The sequence below is a fragment of the Corvus brachyrhynchos genome, unplaced genomic scaffold (genome assembly GCF_000691975.1).
Source record: "Corvus brachyrhynchos isolate BGI_N302 unplaced genomic scaffold, ASM69197v1 scaffold169, whole genome shotgun sequence".
In the NCBI taxonomy this organism is placed as follows: domain Eukaryota; kingdom Metazoa; phylum Chordata; class Aves; order Passeriformes; family Corvidae; genus Corvus; species Corvus brachyrhynchos.
Window position 1 is genome coordinate 724,989 of NW_008240030.1, and position 22,381 is coordinate 747,369.

General features: G+C 40.4%; 1 protein-coding gene across 2 annotated transcripts in view; it reads left to right on the top strand.

The window, feature by feature from the left end:
* NELL1 (neural EGFL like 1) overlaps nucleotides 1-22,381 on the top strand; it is a 294,743-nt gene that overhangs the window by 47,056 nt on the left and 225,306 nt on the right. For both annotated transcript variants that reach the window (XM_017743660.1, XM_017743662.1), the window contains exons 4-6: nucleotides 14,013-14,109; nucleotides 20,936-21,008; nucleotides 21,243-21,325. In XM_017743660.1, the coding sequence (XP_017599149.1) occupies nucleotides 14,013-14,109; nucleotides 20,936-21,008; nucleotides 21,243-21,325 (253 nt within the window). The remainder of the gene's footprint in view (nucleotides 1-14,012; nucleotides 14,110-20,935; nucleotides 21,009-21,242; nucleotides 21,326-22,381) is intronic.

The following is a 22,381-nucleotide window of genomic DNA, read 5'->3' on the forward strand; positions in this document are numbered from 1 at the left end:
CAGACAGTATCCATATTCCTTTACTTGAACTCTGTCTGTGGGCATAGAAGGGAGAAAGGCGCTTTGATGGAAAAATTAATGTTCTTCAGTGAAAATCTGTGCTGGAGTGCCTTTTGCTGTGAATACAGCCTGTGGTTTTGATGGATACTCTTAGCTGTTTGATGGAGGGGGTTGGTAAGAGCATAAGAGAATAGATTATAAAACTGGAGCAGGCTTGGAAGTAGTCTCCAACTGAAAAAACATCTTGTCTGCTTCTTTTATGTTAGAACAGCGCATTAGGGAATAAAAAATGCATGAGCAGTGAGAACTTTTTAATTGGAAAAATAAATAAATTAAAGTAACATCCCCCAAATATGGGAATCCAAGACCTCTGAGTTCTTATAAATAAGATATCCTGGCTGCCAACCTGAGGTTTTCAACTGATCTAAACAAAGTTCTATGACTTTAATTAAAGTGTAATAAATTTAAAGAAGGTTAAGGGATGTATTTAAAAGAGGGATTTGCTGCTTTAGTTACTGTAAAACAATTCCTCTTGAGAGGGAAAATGGCGTGGTGGCAGTGCTATGCCGCTGGGTAATTTTGCTATTTGAATATGAGTTTGCTATTTGAATATGAGTTTGTGACCCAGATTGCTTGTCTGCTCTCCAAGCTGTAGCAGAAGCTGTCAGAGAAATGGCTGCTTGGGTAGAGTGGTGTAATTGTGCATCATGGGTGCACCCAACTTTAGATCTGTGGTATTGTGGACTGGAAGTTAATTTTCACCTACCAGTTTTCCCTTTTGTTTGGGAGAAGGGCTGTAAACTGTTTAGCATAAGAGAGATCTCCAGCTGGCATACCACATCAGCTGCCATCAGTCTCTATCATTACAGTTACTGCAGTTAACTGCAAGGAAATGTTGAGGATACATTCAGCATTATTTTCTTTTTAAAGAAGCTTTTAAATAGCCAGGGTTTTTCACTGAATAGCTAATGCATCAGCAGAACCATAGGACTGGTGTGACCAAAGCCTGAATGATATGTTTTAATCCAGTCCCCAATTACAACAAAAATTTATTTTTTTATCCTAAAAAAATCATTTGAACTCCTTTGTATACTGCATTGAGAGAACTGTGAGAATGCATGAGTGTTTATGAAAGTGCTGAAAAAGTACTACAGAAAAAAAATGGTAACAATCCATATCTGTGCCTGCCTTAGAGCCTTTGACCACCCCTAGAAGGCAGCAATCGCTTGTAAAGGTACCTGGGCACTGAGCTTCAGCAGAGAGGCCTCACAAAGCTTCTGCCCAGCATGGAATCTGCACCTGCTTTGGGCGGGCTCCTTTTGGGAGCTGATCCAGGTGCTGCTGATGTCGGTAGAAGAGGAGCAGAAGTCATTCTCCAGGAGTTTGATTAACAGTCTTCCATAGGAGCTTGGGGCAGAGTTTTAGGGACCTGTGGATCCAGAGTTTGATACCTGCAAAGCCCAACTACTGCTGAATATAGACTCAACAAAGGTTTTTGGTCTTGTTTTCCAGCCCCCCCCCCCCCAAAGCAAATTCCCGCCCCCCCCCCCAAAGTCAGAACTGGGGACCTGTGGTGCTTTGTGGTGAATTGTAAATGTTGGTAGACAGGTCGATGGCTTCAATAGGACAGGAATATTGTGTTGTGCTTTACCATTAGCATCTTGCATTTCTTCTATTTTTATGCTCTGGGTGTGTCAGAGAGAGAGGATGGATAATGGTAGAGGGAATGATCTTAAATCAAGACTGGGAAGCCTCAGATAATTTAGTAATTTCCCAAAGTGTGTGGCTAAATTCTCAAGTATTTCTACATTGGTCCAATATACATGTGGACATTTTTAATGTTAAAAGAAATAAACCCTTAAATTGGTGTGGTTAGTTACAAGAGCAGTCTCTGAAAATTTAGCTTGCATATGAACTATATCTGGATATTTTTCTATGAATTTTTTTCAGGAGACATTTCCTGTTACTTGGCTCTATTTTCTTTTTATTTGTTGGTGTGGGGGTCATATGGACAGAGAGGTGGTCATAGTAATTTAAGGGTAAACCAGATAAAGCAAATGTTTTGAGCTTTTTCCTTTCGGATTGTAAAAACAATTATCTTGCTCCAGCCAGGCAGTTTAACTGAGATCTAAGAAATAAATGAACTCTTCCATTTGAAGTGGTTAGCTAAACTCTGGAGTTTAGAACTGCAAGTCACATAGGATAATACTGGAGCTGAATTGAGAAAATGATAGCATAATTCTAGTTAAATACTTTTGTAAAAACATTAGGTCTTTGCCAAAGAGCAGGTGAGAACCCCTCTGAACTATTAAACAGCAGACTTGAGATTTGAGTCTTCATATAGCAAGTAGTACAGAGCCTTTCCACAAGATCTGAAACCTCCTGAGTGTGGTGGGGCATGAGAGGGCGATTGGGCAAACAGGGCGGAGACTGTTGAGATCTGTGAAACCAGCCCGGAGTTTTATGAAGGGATTTAATACTTGAGGTGTCTTCCTTTGGCAGTTTAGCACAGTTACCCAGAAGGTAATTACTTCAGGAATCCAATCTTTACAAAATCCTCAAGTTGACTGCTGGGACGTAGAGACTGCTTGACTGCATTTCTTAATACCCCAAAACCTGACAGTTCTCACTAGTTCATGATTTGGTGACAGAAAACTGACAGCACTCTTAAGGGCTGTGGTGCAGGATCAGTCACATTTGTTCCTTGGGTGTGAGGAGCTGGAGGCACGTGGGCTGCTCAGAGGTGGAAGGTGTCAAAGCTTGGAAACACCGAGTGGGGCTCTGGGGTGCCAGGCAGTGGCATGAGGCTCACAGCAGCAGTGATGTGTGAACAGGTCCAGCCAGGCCTCTGTGGTGTTTGGACGGTCCTGCAGTATGTAAGGGGGTCAGGTAGGCTCAGTGCTGAGTGTGGGGACAACAGAGTTTCTGCTTCTGTGCCGTGGGCATGAGCTGCTTGGCTAATGTGCCAGCTGAGGGAATGGCCAAGGCAGTCCCGCATCATGCTTCAGAAGGCGAGGTGTTTCTGTGAGTTGAGGAATGCTCCATTTCTACACAGGTAAGTGTTTAGTGAGCTAGTTGGTGTAGTTTTTTGGTGGTGTGGGTTTTTTAATGGGAAAAAAAAGTCAGATATTAGCATAGGCTTCCACTTGAAACATTTTAATGATATGAAGAATCCTTGTTGTGATCTGTGTTACCAATGTAATGATACATTGAAGAAGCACTAAGGAGGAAGATGGTAGTTTGATCCTTGGCACAGGAACAAGGTAACACGCAATTGCCAGTCCTGTAACTTGTCTAACTTGTCCTTGTATCTGAGACCAGGCAGTAAATGAAAGAATCACTGAAACTGCATTACTTAATTGGGCTGCAAATTTAGAGACATTCTCTTCAGCACATCAACAGTGAAAGCAAATAACGAATAGCTACCACTGTGCCAACTAGACTTTCTCAGCCCAAGATGAATTTTTCTGTGTCATACCAGCTACTTACCTTAAACTTCTCTGAAGGATGTGCCATGCAGTATCCCTGGGGGACAACCCAGTGCAGTCTGCAGTGGGAACTCTCACTGACTAGAGCAGAACCACACTTTCACCTCCCCAGTGTGTCAGATGTTGTGAGAAATGTGCTGTCCCTGCAGAGTGCTTTTCGGCCTGTCTGCTGGCAGTTCCCATCTAAATTTAATTTCATAACCAATATAATGGCTTGTTCTGTGTTTACTGTATGTTTCATACACCTCCCCAGTCATGGCCAATTAGTTATTTATTAGTTATTAGTGGAGAGAGTGTAATGTTACCTTTCAAACAACCAAGACTAAACCGGACAGTTGGAAAATACCATGGGAAAAAGGAGGTGTGGGTTTTCTGATGAACGTGCAGGAAGAGCTGAGGAACAGGGAATGAGGCCATGGGTTTAGTGTTACAGAGGCAGTGGCTAATGGGGAGGAGGTGTGGCAGCTCCAGGGAGAGCCGAGTGCCTTTGCGAAGTGCTGAGACAACACCAGGGCGCTGGCATGACTGTGGCAGCAAAGGCAAAACGAGCGATCCCCTCAGCCTGCAGTTGCCTTCAGTCACTGCAGCAAATTGGCTCTGGAATATGGATGAGGTTATTTTATGATTATATACAAATCCTTTAGTGGTGACATGAACCCCTTGATGAGATGATCCTGTGACAAGATACACTGTAAAGCAATTAACTTCTCAGCAGATGTGTTTTTGGAAGGGGGGAAGAAGCTGTTCAGTAGAAAGGTTTCTTGTGGCTGACTGAATTTTAAATTTATCTTTTGTAGCAGTGCAGAAAGAGTTGAAATCAAAAGCCTGGTTCTTCTCACAATTGCACCTATCTTATTGTACTAGATAAATCAACTTTGGGTTTGAGAGGAGCCTGAGACAAAGGAAAAACAAAAGGAAAGACAAAGGCTGCATATATTTTGTGAAGAGGGGCTGTTCCAAAGCTGTAAAAGCTTATCATGCCTCAGGTTCTGCTGTAACTGCCAGAGTGAAGATCCGTGTGCTGCGGGTCTTGGGCCAGGGATCAGCACACCCCTTTATGTGGCAGGCAGGTGAAATAGAAGCAAAGTTTCAGCGCTGCCAGTTCTCACTCAGTAAATGCCTTGTGACAAACCCCAAAAGCAATCTTAGATTTTTTTTATTTTTTCATGACAAAATGAAGATGGAACAAGCCATTTAATTGTGGTTTTACCTCTTTGTTCTTGCAGAATTTTATTTTGGGGTTTGTTTTGCTGCACGACCTTCTTTGTGCCATTATTTTGATGCACATTCTTCCTCTTTTGCTTTCTGATGTAAGATAGGCTTAATTGGTTACTACTTGTTTCATAGATACTCTAATACAGTTTTTTTATCTCAGATGTATCTTGCTCTAAGGGTTTCTTGTTTAATTTGTGGGAGAGGAGCTTTTCTTCTTTTTATATCTTGAAAGAACCCATTGAATTAATTTGTTCCTCTTATTTCTAGAATGTGCTTTTAATTGCTTAGACTTGGTTTGATGATATTTTGCATCTGGGATGTACTTGGAACATTTGGTTCATCTGATGGGGTTTTGGTATGATATTTGGTATGGTAACAAATGAGTGTGCTGTGCTTTTAGCTTTCTTGTTAACAGTTTGCTTTATTCAGTGTTCTGGTTTAGAACCTGAGCTTCAAAGCTTGCTGAGGTTAAAGAGTGTCTTTTAGGGACCCTGTGAATTTTATTATTGTCTCATTTATATTTGTCTCCTTGACTGTAGTGGTGTAGAGGTTTGGTCTAAAATACTCATTACTGTTTCTGTCAGGTCACAGAGGAAGCTGTAATCACCCCTTTGCAAGAACATCACTTCCGGGACTATGCTTGCTAACCCATGACAAGTGGATATTTGTGTGCACCATAAAAACCCTACTGCTATGTGTTTTATGCTCCAGTAGCCAGATAGTAATAGTTACTCACAAGTGGTAGAGAGATGCTAAAATGCCTTTGGAGAGTCAGATATTTGTTTGAAAAGTGGCATTTGATCTATGTAGCTCTCAGCTCTATTATAGAGATGTTTAAAGTCCTGAATTCACATTAATCCATAGAAGTTGTGCACACTGATTTTTATAAGAAAAGTCTGTATATGTAGATGACATTCACCTCAGCACTTCAGAGGAAGAATTCTTTTGACCTTAAGTTCTGCTGAATATGGCAAAAATCATCATCTTCACCAAAACCTGTGACAAGGACACTGCTCTTGTGCTTCTGCTACCTGTAGATTATGGACAAGTTTTATGGGCAATGTCAGGGCCAGGAGCCACATGCTATTGAGCTCAGATTTACCTGAAAGAAAAAGGTTGCTGTGTGGTTTAGTGCTGTTAGGCAGCTGAGCACCACACAGCTGCTGCCTCTGCAGTGGGATGGGGAAGAGATTCAGAAGGATGAAAGTGCAGGGGGGGAAAGGTGTGTTGAAATAAAGCCAATTTAACAGGTAAAGCAAAGCAAAATAAAGAATTAATTCACATCTCCTATCAGCTGGCAGGTGTTTAGCTGTTTTCCTGGAAAAAGCAGGGCTTTGTCTCACATCGTGGTTACTTGGGAAGACAAATGCCATAACTCCTAACATCCCCATCCCCCTTCTGTTTTCCCCCAGCTTGTATTGCTAAGTGTGATGTGGTATGGCATGGGGTATCCCTTGGGTCAGCTGGGGTCTGCTGTCCTGGCTGTGTGCCCTCCCAGGTTCTTGTGTGCTCCCAGCCCCATTGCTGGTGGGTCAGTGTGAGGAGCAGAAAAGGCCCTGACACTGTGCAAGCACTGCTGAACATCAGGTAGAACCATGGGTGTGGTACCCACACTGTTTTGGTCACAAATCCAACACATGGCACTATACCAGCTGCTTTGAAGAAAATTAAGTCTGTCCTAGCCAAAAGCAGCAGTTGCCAAAGCTGAGAAGTGTGATAACTTTTTGGGTATCAAACCAGCTGTCTTGACACTAAAATCCCTGCTCTGGATCCATCACATGTAAGATACAGTTGACCTCATAGTTTGGCTATTTTTTTTTTCTCTGCAACTCTTGACAACCCTAAACAAATGGCCAAATTTCATCTCTGCTTAGTGTCTCACTCAACCTATTTTCTGGGTTTTTTGCACCTTCAGAAGTGCTGTTTTTGTTATATGAAGATGGGTAAACACTGCAGCCTTGTAGACAGGCTGTTAGGGCATAGACACTCTTTACACTGTTGTTGTCAGGAACCATTTGTATCTGTTTTGTCATTTGCAAAAAAGTTCATAATATTGACCTTGTTTGTAAAGGTGTTGCAATCTGCCTCATGTTCTCCAGATGAAAGCTGCCATAGAGGCAACAGATGCATTTCTGTCCTTCATGGGGCCACTGCTGCGTCATATAATGGGTCCAGTCCTCTGCTTTGCATCGATAATGATGATTTGTTTTAGTTTAGTGCTTAAGAAATGCTGATCAAATTCATGGATATATTTATAGGAAACTAAAGAGCATAATATATTTTGTAATGAAAGCCCCACACAGGCAGATAATATATCTGTGAATTCACCCTTACTCAATTGATGTGTGGAGAATAAACACCTAAACCTGACGGTGAAACGTGTTGTAACCATCGTCACTTGCGTTTGTGTCGTTTCCATTTTGTTAGTTACTCTGAAATTTTCTTGAATGAAAAAAAGGAGAATTTTTAAAATAGAATTTTATTTAGGTGAATTTTTATTTTTAAATTTGGATTTGTATTTGGAATAATTAAAATGAATAATGAAATATATAATATGAGTAATGAAAAATAGAGTACATTAACTTTCTCTGTGATTATACAGGAAAATCAATGAAATCATTTGGGTGACAGACCTTGAAGAGAACGTAAACTGAGTATGCACTCTTGAGTCTTTTACCTAACATGTGCTGTTACTGGAGACCTATTTTTTTTCTCCGAAAGCTGTACAATAACTTGATTAAATAGCTGGCACTTACTATTGTATATTCAGAATTTAATAAGAAAAGGCTTTCCTCATACTCCAAGATTTTAATCTAAATTGCTTTCCTCTGTTAAGTGGTTGTGAACTCCTATACTATGGCAGAGGAGATAGCACCAAAAAAATCAAAATTTCTCTCGGGAAGTTTATTTTTCTGAAAAAAACCCACTGGAAATGGAGTGAATAATTCAGTTAGTTTTTCCAGAACTGAAGGCATGTCAAATAATGCATCCTATCTGTAAGCACTATCGAGAAAATCCAATCACATTGGTATTGACACATTTTCATTGGGAAGCACATAGAAAATGGGTTGAAAGAGAAACACGTAAAGATACCCTAGTATTTATTTTTAGAATGAATTCTTAATCTCTTTGGAAGAACAGATAGAAAGACAAATGCCAATATTGCACCTTAAAGCTAGGAACTGATACAATCAATCAGTTTCTCTATGCAGGTGGGTTCAGAGAACACGTTGGACAAACTGCTTGAAGCTGCTGATTATTTTTATACAATGGGCTGTGTTAGGAGGCCTCACTTGCTATTTCAGAGGTGTACTACGTTTTTGCAGGCTCAGCTGGAGATGATAGCAAGGGTCAAAGGTGGTCAACACCCCTGCAAATTAGGTTAGGAAAAAGATTGATGCAAAATGGGGAACTTCCTTCTCTCCTCTGACTTTCTTTACAGAAGTTGAGAGTGCTGTTTCAAAGACTGCCATGAACAGAACTTTTCTATACCCTTCAGTACATTTAAAGGATCTGAAGATCCAGATGGATGTATACAGGGTAATGAATGGGTGCAAGAGAGTGTAATTTTTGAGCATCAGGCTTTGAATTGCAAAAGTCTGTTTTGATGATTCACCCTGATGTCAGGAGGGGCTCCTGTGCAGCTGTTGGAGGGGCCTTCAGAGAGTGATTAATTTACTGTGAGATGAATCACACCCTAGAAACACTTCATTAAATAAGTGAGCCTAGAGAACTAGCTCCACTGTAGGTATGAACTTTTGAGACATTTAAAATTGGGTGTGATGAATTCAACACCTGTTTTCTACATGGAAATTTATAGCTTCCCTCTGAGGAGGGACCCCAAAAAAAGGAAGCCCTGGGCTTTTATACCCTCACAGTCTAAATCTCTGTTTTAAGCCTGATTAATGCAGTTCAGGGCTGTGTGTGTTCACAAATTCCACAGAATATTCTGAGTTGGAAGGGACCCACAAGGACCGGAGTCCAGCTCTTAAGTGAATGGCCCATAAGAGGATCAAACCTTCAACTCTGGTGTTATTTAGCACCATGTTCTAGCCAACTGGGCTAATCTCAGGGTTTTCATATGCAGCCTGCAAGTAGAAGAAGGCACGTTCCTATTTTAGTAACCTACTCATATTTTAGACATGGAAGAATTTGAAGACCTCATGATTTGGTGTGGTGCTTTGTGGTGACTTTTGAGTTGCAGTCTATTTTATGGTTCAGAATTTTAGGCAGTGGCACCTCCTGATCAGTCCATGTTGGCTGATGTATCCGAATGTGAGCAGACATAAAGTTTATTTTCATGTTCTGCATGAATATTGCAGCAATTTCAAAAATGCTTCTGGCATGGCAAATACTGTATGTGTGATGTAGAGCTGCATCTCCACAAAAGTGGAAATACTCTTCAAGTGTTAACTTTTGCTTGTGAAAGTTGTGTGTAAGAAGTCATCTCCACTGCAAGAGACAATTCCATGTCACATTTTTTCCAGAGGGAGTGTGACCCAGTGTGTGAGGCAATGAAGAAGCCTCAGTCATGGCCAGTCTAAAGGCTTAGATCTTGGGCAGAGACTCCGTCTTTGTGATCTTGGTTAATCAGCCTGTCTGTATTTCAGTCTGCACATGTATAAAATGAGGGTATTTCCCTTTTTTTTTCTGTATTAGATATATACCTTTATACCATTGTATATTTACACAGTACAAAGATGCTAAAAAAAAAATTATATTGAGGATGTGGAAGGGAGCTGTCTCCTTGTCCAACAGAGCTTGATTTCTAGAGAAGTTCTTCCTCTATGCAGACCAAGATATGTGTGTGTATATTAGGATGCAAATATTTTAATTATGCCTCCTTTCAGGAATCCACTGATTATTTTATAGATATTCTATTTTCTGCATATTGTCCTCATTATGGCAGAGACGCCTGTTTGGACATGTGTCCACGAGAGAGGTGTTTCTGGTGATTGCACAAGAATGCTTAATTAATCAAAGTGTGCAGATAGGGTAGAAATACAGATACAAACCATGAGAATATAATGGGTATTTTTTGATTAACAGGTGTTTTTCTTACTATATTTTGCTAATCTGGTCAGTGGTTAGCGAATGTATTCTGAGTATGAGTGTTTCAAGACAGTAGGATTGGTTCATTGTTCTATTAGCCAGGTTCTATGGTTTAGCTTCTTTGAAAGATGTTGGCACAAAGTAGGGGCAAATCAAGCTTTCTCCTGGAAAGTGAGTGCAGCAATCATAAATCTGAAAGCCTGAAGTACGTAGTAGAGCTTCCATTAACCTGGAGACCTGGGTCTCCTCATGTTGGAGGGGCTATTCAGTCTGCAGCAGTTTTAGTGACCATAGTTCCCCTGAGCCCTCTTTCTGAGCATTCCTTTTCTTGTGAAGTGTATTGTGCATTTCTCTGTGTTGGTATCAAAGCCAAATGTGTTGGAAATGGGTCTCCAAGGAGCTCTAGACCAGTGCTTCATAAGCTGAAGTGTATAATTTAGCTATTCATATGCCAAATACAGAGTATTGGTCACACGGGTATAAAGCCATAGAAGGTGACACACCTCAGCCCAGAAAGTCAAGTAAGGGAAAGTGAGTGATGTGGAAGCTTAATGTGGGGGGTTTTTTTGTTTTGTTTGTTTGGAGTTTCTTTGTTTTGTTTTGATTTTTTTAAAAATGTTTTTTTTTAACGGATGTGCTTTTTTGACCTTTTCAATTTCCCAAGAGTATAGAGGGGCTTACAGGAGTAGCAATATGTTGTGTGTATACTTGCCAGGGCTTTTTTTTTTTGCTGATATTTAACAGTATACAATAATAAAGTAAATTCATATAGTTTGTAAATCAAATGGTGTCAACCAGAACATCTTTTGACATAAAAAGATAATCAAGGACCGATCTACATCTCATGCGCCCTCTTAACTCCTAAGACTGTTACTTCATGGGCACATCTCTGGAAAAGAAAACAAACTGGCCTTGTTGATGTATGTGGAATAAGGCACAAACTAACTTTAATTAAGCCCTTAATTTCAGGTAAGTACCAGCTTCAGAAATGTAATTTGAATTAGAGTAGAACAGTAGAGGAATCTTGAGCTTTCGTGTCTTACTGATGACACTTTGTGAAGAGACTAGGAAGAAGGTCACTACAGCCCTTTCCAGGAAGGTTGAAAGAGTGGAGTAGAACAGTAGAGGAATCTTGAGCTTTCGTGTCTTACTGATGACACTTTGTGAAGAGACTAGGAAGAAGGTCACTACAGCCCTTTCCACGTAGGTTGAAAGGGTGTTAAATCATCAGAAAAGACAAGATAAGCCACATTAACCTGTCTCTGATTTGTCTTCCTAACTTGCTACTGTTGAACTGTCATATAACAATGTCAGGTTTTGATTTTTTTTTTTTAATATGCAATTGCAGATAGATATTGTAGAGTTCCTTTATCAACTTTAACTAGGCCAGGTGAATAAAAATGAAATATTCTTCAGTAAGTAGTGTTGTTGAACCTGGTCAGCACTGGGATTTTATCTATTAGCAGAAATAGAGTTATTCATTGAATATCAACTAGTCTTTTTAGGAGATGAGAAATTTTCCAGCGAGGGCATTATTAACCAAAATTATGAATAAAGCTGTGCTATATATACAAAGATAAATTCCTAATATGATAGAGCAGTTTAGAGCACGTGCTCTTAAGGAGCTCATGCTCAGGGACCATGTCAATTCTTTGTTCCTCGTTCAGTATTTTGCAGCAGTTCTGCATTTGTGTAGTTCAGTTTTGCATGAGGTATGACAGGAGGCCTCTACTTACACTTTAAATTATTGATACAGTGCATGCAAGATTCCTGTAATTCTCAAAACCTGCTTTAAAAGAATATCGTCTTGTTTGCTGTTCGGACAGGTAAAACAGCTCAGCATGGTAATTTTATAGATAGACCTAACTAAATAGTAGAGAGAAGAATTTCCTAGAGCACTGAATGTATCATGCTCATGAAATGTGATGAGTTAGGGCTGATGATAATGATAATAAACTTTAGCAATGAAATTATGAGTATTACAAGAAGTCTTCTGACTCCTGTACTCACATTCTTAAGCTGTAATTTTCATATCACTGTTTTGTCCTTAGGTTTGAGATCTTTCTTGTTGTTTCTTTAAAAAAATGTAGTGTTAGCCTTTAGTTTTCTATATTGCTTCTGTTTCATCTTGACAAATGGTTTACTCCTTGTTTTGATAAGCAAAAGTGTGTGGAATGTAGGACTCTGTACTTTGACATAACTTTTTAGATCTTTCTAGAAGTTCTTTAATACTGGGATGTTATTCCAGACCTCTGCAAATATATGAATTTTCCAATAATGTGATATGGTGGGTTTGACCCTGGCTGGACACCAGGTGCCCATCAAAGCCACTCTGTCACTCCCTTCCTCAACTGGACAAGGGAGAGAAGAAGATAATGAAAGGCTTGTGGATCTAGATAAGGGCAGAGAGAGATCACTCACCAGTTACAGTTGTGGGCAAAACAGACTACTTGGGGAAATTAGTGTAATTTGTTACCAGTTAAATCAGAGTAGGGTAATGAGAAGTAAAACCAAATATCTTCCACCCACTCTTTTCTTCTTCCTGTGCTTACCTTCGCTCCTGATGTTTCTCTGCCTCCTCCCCACAGATGGCACAGAGGGGATGGGGAATAGAACTGCAGGGGAACAGCTGCCTCCCCATGGAATCTCTGCTCCTGTGCCTGGAGCATCTTCTCCCCCTCCTTCTGCACTGACCTGGGTGTCTGCAGAGCTGTTTCTCTCACATGTTCTCGCCCCTCTCCCTAGATGGAATTGCTGTTGCTCAGTAACTATTCTCCTTTCTCAGATATGTTATTCCAGAGGTGCTGCCACCATAAGTGATGGACTCAGCCTTGGCCAGTGCTGGATCCATCCTGGAGCTGGCTGGCCTTGGCTCTGCCAGACATGGGGGATGTTTCTGGCAGCTTTTCTTGCAGTCCTCTGCCACCAAACCCTTGCAATATAAACCCAATACCCATAGCAAGTACAACACGAAAAATCACTGATTACACTTAGTGAGCCTCTGCTAGAAGCACCTGGAGTGTAATTGGGAAGATAACTGTGTGATAAGTTCAGTTGATTGACTTCTGTTTTTTTTTGGTGTTCGTTTTTCATGTGTTCATTTTCTAAAAGCCATAGCTTTAAAGAAAGAAAAATAATTTGACCACAGATAATTTCACCTCTTTAAGCTAAGGGTCTTGGCAGACTCAAAGGTTCTTCTCTTGGCTGTCACACTGGTGTGATTACACAGCAATTCATACTCCCTGTACACTGGACAGTAATAGAAAAAGATTTCATCATCTCCTCCATAATCCTTGTTAAGCATGCTGTTTTTGTTACGAAGCAGTAAGTTCATGGCTCCCTCTGATGTGACATGGCAATATGAGAATCCACGGTCAGTAACTCTGGCCTTGAATTTTTCATGTTCTGAAATGGTATCATTGTAGCGGCCTGTGTTCCTGGAAAAGTTGTTATGGAAACTTCATTACAGCTTTTCTAAAAATGAACAAACAAAACCCCAAGCAAAGCCTTTTTAGAATTCCAAATACTTTGTTAATTTAAAAATTGTGTTACAGCATTTTCTCATGAGTTAATTTTAGAAATTTGGTATGCAGATTGCTGCAGTCATGTGCGAGTTAATGCAGTACATAAAGGTTGGTTATGGACCAGGCATATATAATGAGGTCTCATTCTGTGTCAGACCTTTGAGGCCTCACACGTGACCACCCTGCCTGAGCAAATTCAGTAACAAGGGGAGAAAGTGCCATGTGCAAGGATGAATGACACAAATAAAGAGGGAAGAAAAAAAGGGAGTGGAGCAGCATAAAGTTTTTTTGTGAAGTCTATTCAAAATTCTGACCAGTCTGAAAGCCCCAAGGGGTTGTTGGATTTGGTTGGATCTTGTGTGTGATTGCAATTTTTCTCTAGGTAGGGTAGATTTTGAAAGACATCCCTAGACTAGGATGGTCCTATTTTATTTTTTTCCCTACTGTGGTGGGTTCTGGCATTGTATTTCTTTAGTCTAGTGCTGCACAGCTGTACAAGGAGAGTTTCATTTTTGTGGAGTCTTCATATATCTGTGATTTTATTTATTTTTTATTTTAAAGTTGTAACATAATTTCTTCACCATGATCAGTGATAAATACTGTGTTTAATGAAAATTTTTTAGGGGTTTTATTTTTGGTTCTGTTTTCCATCTTTTATTGTTACCTTATGTTGTCAAGGAAGTTTTCAGAGGAAAGAGAAAATCCAAGTAAATGCAATGTATTCCCTCTACAGGATTTATGAACGTGTCATTGATCCCCCAGAAACAAATTTGACACCTGAAAGCAATTTATGGCTCGGACAGAGAAACAGGAAACATGGTTTCTTTAAGGTAAGCAGATATGACATGGCACGGGAAGAAGGAAAGTAATGATGGGTCAACAAGATACTTCCAATCAGTTGTCTGAGACTCATGCAGTATGATACGTATGAAGTTTGGTAGGAACTGTGGACAGTTTGTAAACAGCTTGTTTACAAGGTAAAAGTTTCTGGTATTTATTCCAGTTTTGGATAACAAGCCACAGTGCAAGTGTTCATCTGTGAAAGGAGTCTATAGAGCAGCAATAGGCCAATCTACCTATCCTCAGTCTGGGCATGGATTTGTTGCCACGGTGATTTACCACCCACTCGGCTTCCCTGTGAAGCCGTCAGTTCCTAAGACAATTTTACAAGTTGCCTCTTTTCTGAGGATGTCTCCCCAAAGTCCCCAGATTTCCAACAAGCTAGGACAATTATGCTAAACTTACTTCAGCATAGTAGGTAACAATTTTAATTGTGAAACAGAGGTAAAAGCCAAGTTTTAACTTAAATGATAGTCTGAGGGTTGCGCTGAACCTAGAGTGCATTTCATCCTCCAGCAGCTGAGCTGTCACTGTGAAGTGAAATTGATAGTATTATTTTATTCTACAGCTGTTGGTTTTTTACCTCAGCTGCTTCCCACTATTCCACAGATGGTAAACATATGTTTATAGCTACACAGGAAAAAGGAAGAAGTTATACTGGAGTCGCCCGTCTTAAATTCTTATTTTATGCAGGCAGTCAGAGCCTCAGAACTCTGGGATATTATATGTTTGTAAATTAATATTTCTACGTGTTAACACTTTGGAAACAGCAGGGTAGCTAATGATATGCTAATGAACTGACAATTTTTATTGATCATAATGAAAGCCGACAAGTGCCTTACTTTGCTTTATGCATGCTTGAATATTTTACTAACTTTCTTCAGGGCAGAAATATAATTGGTTGTGTTTTTTTTAATCCTGCTTGAGAGTTTCAGAAGTCTTACTTTTTTATGTTACTCATTGCAAAAACTTGGGATTTTGCCAGTCTGTGAAGAGTACACATCTCTTTCCATGTATTTATATGCTCAGCAGGATCTCCCTTTCTTTTTCAGAGCAATTTGTATCACTGTTTCAGCATATAAAAAAATAGATATATTTTCCTTAATGTAAACAGAGATCTGCAGGGAAATAAGAGCATTAAAAAAGAATTAGCATTTTTGTATGTGTGTTGGAGCCATGAAAATGTGCATAGGGAAAAGCACTGGATACTGTTCTGAATATCGTCTCTGCCATTCCTGAAGTTTTCTTATTTTAATGATAATTAATTGTTGTTTCTCTCCATAAACGAGTAGCATTAAAGCACATTTTGGTCATATTCTCATACCTATATTAGGTTTTAATTCTTTGGTATATCAGAAGGGGCAGGAGGGGGTATGATAGTCCTAAGTCACTGTCCAGCAGCAGCAATTTTTTGTGTCTGTGCTTTTGTTCCACATCATTATTTACAGTGATTATTCCACAAGCAGTCCTGCTGTACCTGTGGCCGTGCTGGGGAATGAAGTGCTCTGTGGTGTTATCAGGGGAACTGAAGTCTCACCCCTTGCTCCTGGTATCTCTTGCTGGTTGTAACTTGCCTGACATGGCCAAGCACTCGGAATTCAGCCAAGACAGTGGTTGTAGCACAGCAGTGGTGGGAGCAAGTTTGGAGCAGGCTTAGGAGAGCTTTTCTGTTGGCTTTGAAGGCAATCCCATGAACTACTTAGTTTGAAAGCTATGTGCTGACCCTTCAGGTTTGTTTGTGCAGCTGTCCCGACTCTGTCCAGGACAGGGTTAATTTTCGCAGTAGCTGGGAGGGAGCATGGCTGGGACATGGAGGTTATTCTATACCCCCTCATGCAATTGCAGGGGGTGAGGAGAACACCTTCTCTTCCAAGGAGAAAGAGTTCCTTCTGGTCGAGAAAACACAGTGGAAGGAGCCATCCAGTATTGTTATTACTGGGAATGCTTGTTGTGTGAATAGTACCTTTCTATACCTTTTGTTACTGATACTGTTACTGTTAATTTTTTTATCTCATCGCTCTGTGATCTTCACCTTTTGTGCCTCCAGTTCTCAACCCCTTCCTATCACAGCAGGGAGGGGTAGAGAAAGGGGATTGAGAGAGAACAGCCTGGGGCTTGGGAGAGTCTTGGTGGGGATACTGAACTGGGGAGTATCATTCCTAAAGCAGGACAGCCTTAACTGGTGGCCAATGTGTGGTACGAAGGGTGGAAATAACAGAGCCTGAGCACGTTGAAAGCTAATTTGATTTAAGCTTCTGTGGTATTAGGTATGGAGCACTGGCCACAATGTTGCTTGGCTTGTTCATGTGGGTGTGATGCCTAAGCCTGTATCTGTTCCCTGATGTGCCCCTCGCTATGTTCTTTTTCAGTGTAGGGAGAGGGATCAGGATTGCTTTGTTGCTGTACTGTGTGATATCTGCTTATGACTTGATAACATCATTTTGGATGTGTGTTCAGTGTTGCTCTCCTACCCTTACCTCAGGTGCTTATGTGGGGAGTCCATTAATAATCATAACCAGTCTGTGGGGCAAAGAGGGGAGGATGATTTTCCACAGCTTTTCATCCCCATTCCCTCCTTCAGGCCTGTTAAACAGCTTTTGAGAATTTTGAATTTCATTTGGATGTTAAGGAAAGCATGTTCTTGTTGCAATGTCTGCTGTGTTTTCTCAGTATGGTCTACAGTACCATGTTTAGAGTCAGGACAGAGATTTCTGGGAGGTTCATTCAGAGATCTGCCCCGAGGGGCAATAATCATGAATGTCATGGAACGTGGGAGTAAATGGGCTGGTATTTAGAGAAATTCTCCAGTGTTTTGGGAGTTCACCCCTGAACAGCTACAGGACTCTGATAAAGTGACAGTATTTGCAAGAAGAATGCTATGGTGACTCCAGAGAGGAGCAACTTGAGCAAAGGCAAACCGCTCCATGGCAGGAGGACCTGGGTCCTGGGTGGGTAATGCAGAGACAGGGAAACAATGTGTACCACAAGGGGATTTGACTGACTATAGAAATGATACCTGTGACTGTGTATATTTATGTATCTGTATCTATATAGTTGGAGGGTGTAGGATCTGGGTGGGACATAAGTGGTGTAGAATAAGAGATGGATAAATTAAGGCTGTCGTGGTTTATGAATGGTACTCCCCAATTCAGTAACCTCCCACCAGGAGTCTCTCAAATCCCACCAAATCACACCTTGATTTCTCACTCCTCCTTTCCTTCCCCCTCCTCCCTGTGATGGAATGGAGTTCAGAATGAGAGACACAAAAGGTGAAGATGATGGGTGTAGATAAGAAAAAATTACTGGAAGGAGTGATGAGATAAGAAAATGAACAGTAACAGCAACAATATTATTAACAAAAGGTATAGGAAAAGAAATTATTTACCCAGATAAACATTCCTGATAATAGATGGTACCGGATGGCTCCCTCCTCCACATTTTCTTGACCATAAGGAACTCTTTCTCCATGGAAGAGAGAGTCCCTTCCCCTGCCTCCTGCAATGGTATGAGATGCTGTAGAATAATCACCATGTTCCAGCCATGCTCCCTCCCAGCTACTGCAGAAATTAACTCTGTGCTGGACAGAGCCAGGACAGCCACAGAAACTCAGGGTTTGTTTCAGGGCTAGAGAATACCATTATCATCAGGTTAGGAAGCTGAAGCAAATGCAACTGAATGGAGAAAAAGAGTGCTGCCAGATATCCATGGAACACTCTCTAGGATGGATCTGATTGCTGCCAGGATCAGAATTACCTGCAGAATTTGCTTTATTGCTGAGGAGAACCCTTCCCCCTAAGGGTCCCCCCAAAGAGCTACTGCAGAAATGAGCTTATTAATGCATTGGTGAGAAGGTGATTTATGTTGCAAGACAGTAGTTTTCATAACTACTAGAGCAGGCTCTATTGATCCTGCTCATGTCTGGGGATTGTGTATTAGGTGCTTGAGAAGCATATTGGTATTTTTATTGCACAGTATCATGTATATAATTTATATAGTCATATGCCTCTGTAATAATTTTGGACTCAGTGTTGTATGGACTAAGGTGAAACTAAACATAGTGCTGAGGGCAGCGTTCAGGTGCCTGGCATGGCTGCCCTGAGTGGAGCAGCACAGTGCTGATGGAGTGGAAGTCTGGGCGTGTTGGCATGGCTTTGCCAAGGCACAGGAGTTCCAGGCATGTCTGCTGGTGCCACCGCGGAGAGCCTTTCGCAGCGCTGGCCAGTGCAACTTGCACAGCTGTTTGGCTCACATTATCTCTGTGGGAGAAGTAGGTTTTAAAGAGGATGAAAGGCAATGGAGGAAATGAAAATGCAGAAGTGGAGAGCTCATGGAATATATGAGCCTTTTCACAGAATGTGGGAGGACTGTTCTATTTAGTAGATATCTGAGAAGTGCAATAAACTGGGCTTTTTCCATTATGTTCTCATGGAATGGGCTTGATATTTAGTGCTGCAGACCTGGATTTCATTTTGTAGCTGGTAATCTGCCTGCACCAGATGAAGGCTCTTCAAGCTAGTAAGTCCTGATGCTGTGCTGAAGCTTTGATTGTCATTAGCCAAATGTTTTTATTGATAACATAAAGGTGATGTCTGCTTGGGAAGGGAAAAACTGGAAAGATTTTGACCACTGACATTGCACTGTTAAGGACAAAATCCAAGCTCTTGGGAGCCTAGACTTAATGCTGAAGCAGGAATAATCAGAGTTTTTTCATATTTGTTACAATAATTATGGCTGTAATAAGTGTTTGCCTACAATGAAGTCTTTCTATTAAAAAAATACATCAGCAAAATTTCTGCCCTTGGAAAGTTTACTTCTGTGTTTGATCATAATTCTGTTTCAGATGGTTTACAGACCTAGAAGTCATCTGTGCTAGTGAACTGAAGTTCATATTCTTATGTTTTTCCAAAGTAATACGCTTCCATGTAGCCAGAAATTACACATAAAATAGTTGTGTTTCCTCTTCAGGCTGTGTATAAATGCGCATCTATCCAAAAGACAATTGAGCAGTATGACTCTGATGCAACAAACACATTTGAAGTTGACGATGCACCTAAAAAAACAACAACAAAAAAACCAACAAAAAAACCCCAACCTCCCCCACCCCCCCCAAACCCCAAAACCCAAAAACCAAACCAAACAAAAAACCCCAAAAACCAAAAACAAACAAAAAAAAACCTGAAGAAAAAAATCACTTCTCTCTGGATGGTGTCTCATTAGTTAGGTGATATAGTCTGGTGGAACTTCATAATCTCATTTACTCTTGGTTGAGCTTTTCACTGCAGAGGCTTAAGTCTTGAAATATATTTTTATGCCTCACCTTCTAATTTCTCACTGATGACTGCTGACAGAAAGTATGTAAAATGGCTTTCAGGATGTTCCATTTCCAGTGACAGTATTACTTCTCATTACTTATGGTTTCATTATTCTCATAGATGAAAAGGTTAATAAATGTATGTACTTATGCAAGAAAGACAGGGTGATCTGGTTATCTCTATTAATATTTTCAGTTAATATTTGATCATGAGACAGCAAGCAGGAAACAGTGCTTGCTGATTACATTCTGCTCTTCTAACAGATGATATAAATGTTAAATGTTACTTGCCAGGCTTTAAGGACTATCTGAGGCCTCTATTTATGGGTGGAGATTGAGTGCCTATGAGCAAGTGATGATGTCCTTGGTCTGCAAAATTCACTCTATTGCAATTTAACTGAAAATTAAAGCACAGTCTGGCAAATCAGTAATTTAATTAGATAGTAACTGCTGCCATGATAAATTTCTTTTCAGATGAAATAAATTTTTCTGTGTCTGTGAGGACATAGAGCTGTGTCACTGATGCCTTAAGGCATCATCACAACATCTGACTAACAGAGGAAGTGCAAATATCAGCACTAGAGATCCTTTGATTTCCCTTGCTCCTCTCCCTTAGTGGCCACGACATTATTAAAGCCAGTGGATCCTGTGAAGTAAGTACATTGCACAGTCAAAGATGCAGCAAAAGCTTCATCCTGAGCTTAAAAGAACAAACACAAGCTTCAGCATTTTCTGGACTGTCTGAAGTGTCCAGGGTTCTTTAGGGCCTGGGTGTGCAGGGACACTGGCCATCTGCTGCTTCCACTGGGGATGTCCTTGCAGGGCGGGGACGGTGCAGGGTGCAGCAGGCACTGGACCTGTGGGTTCTGCCTCCCCACTGTCATGCCTGGTTTGGTTTAGGAGCCCCATACAACCTGCACTGACTGGCTCTGACCTTCTGCCAGTCCTGCACAGGGCATCTCTATCTGCCTGGGCTAGAGAGAGGATTTAATTCTGGCTGATGGCACGATTACCCAAACTGCCTGTTGAGATACAGAGCAGCTAGGAGGCTTAATGAAACCAAGCAATGGAAGTGTAAACTGTTACTTACATCTGGCACTATGTACTTGTCTTTTCAGTGTTTGATTTCACAGCCTTATTTGGCTAAAAAAATAAAGAGTTTTACTGTGTTTTCTTTTTGTCTTTTGGAAAAGTGTGTCATCGGCTTGAGCAATGGATATTATTTCACTGCTTTTTTCACCAGTCTCACCCCATTTAAAGACGTTTAAGCAGCTTATATTTGGTGATTACTAAAGACAAAGCAGTATTATCGCTGTAATATCCAAACACTCAGAAAGATAGGAGGAGTTGTTCTATTTTGTTTATCTTCAGTTATTTTCCTCACAAGTAGAGTGAGCTGGTAATCTTTTTTTGTATCCACTGAAGAAATGACTTGTGAAAGAGCTTGTACAAATTTAAGTGAATGTTTGTAATCTGTATTACCAGTTTTCTCTTCTTTTACAAAGGGTATTATTCAAGATGTGAAAATCATCTTTATACCTAATGGATATATAACACAGTGTCCTAATCTGAATCGCAGTAAGTAGCAATCTTTTTATTCTCTCTGTTTTAGATTTTTCATACAGATTGTTTCTTTGCTTTAAAAATAATACTTTCAGGCTTGTTATTTTTGCATTTGCTGACTTCCAGAAGGCAAAAATTCCATATAAACAGATTCAGATAAATCTAGTATGATAGATTGTTGGTTATTTATGGTTTATTGTGTCTTTTCTTCTCTTCTTTTCTGTTTCTTTTTAATCTTTCTCTATTGAGCATGCCCAACCTGCAGTGATTTCTTAAGTCTGGTGCAAGGAATCATGGATTTGCAAGAACTCCTGGCAAAAATGACTGCAAAAGTAGGTACCTAAGCTTTTTTGTTAGTTGCCCATTTCCTTCCTTTCCTTCCCTAAGACAAAGATATTCTATATGCCATTCCTTATACCATGAAAATTATTCCAAATGTTCATGGTAGAGTCATTTTTTTTCTTACTGTCTGCATAGTCTTATGGATATGGCTCCATGGTTGTTTCTTAAGCTTAATAATGTTTCTGTTCTCTGCTTTATTATTTGTAAGGTAGTGACAAAATATGCAGAGTCTGATGTTTTGTAAGAAGCCTTAGCTTGGTTTCCCTTTTCATGCTGAGGAATAAATGCAGAAACAAAAGGAATAAATGCAGAAACAAAAGAGTGAAATCCCTCAACAATTTCCTCACCATGTGATGCTGTCAGAGGGGAGATGTTTTCTTGTGGGAAGTCCTGTGAAGTCTTCAGGACTGGTGTAGTCTCCTTCCTGGGAACTGAAATGAGGCCCCAAAATGAAAATGCCTGTGAACCTGCTGACTGTGCTAACCTTGATATCACTTTTGATCAATGGTTTTTATCAGTGTAAAAGTTAATTCAGCTCCAGGTGATGTGGTGTGTGCTTGGGTTTGGTTTTTTTTTCCTTCCTTCTCCCCCCCCCACCCCCTCCCCAGCTGGATCATGAATAGGATGAATGGGAATCTATAGAGTTGGGGATTTTTTGTTTGTTTGTTTGGGATTTTGGAAATTTTCTTTAGGCTCTGCTCCTACAGTACACAGGCAACCTCAGCGTTAGCCAAGGCCCTTCAGCAAGGCTGTGCTGAAGTGCTGGGATAGGAAACTGTGTTTTAGAGGTGACCAAACCCTTGATCTGTGTCAAAGGAGAATCTGAACACTTTTTGAGGTTAATGTTGGTGAACCATCTGGTTTGTGGTGGAGGGCAGTTAATTGTCTCTTTTGAAACAGCACTTACATGTTAATTACTTAGATTTAAGTGCAAATGCAACCAACCTGTAGATGCCCTTACTCTGAGTGTAGTTACTGTAGGAATTTCCAAAACAGGATTTGCATAGCAGTGCTGCTTGTGTAAAAATATTTTACTGTTTTCTGCA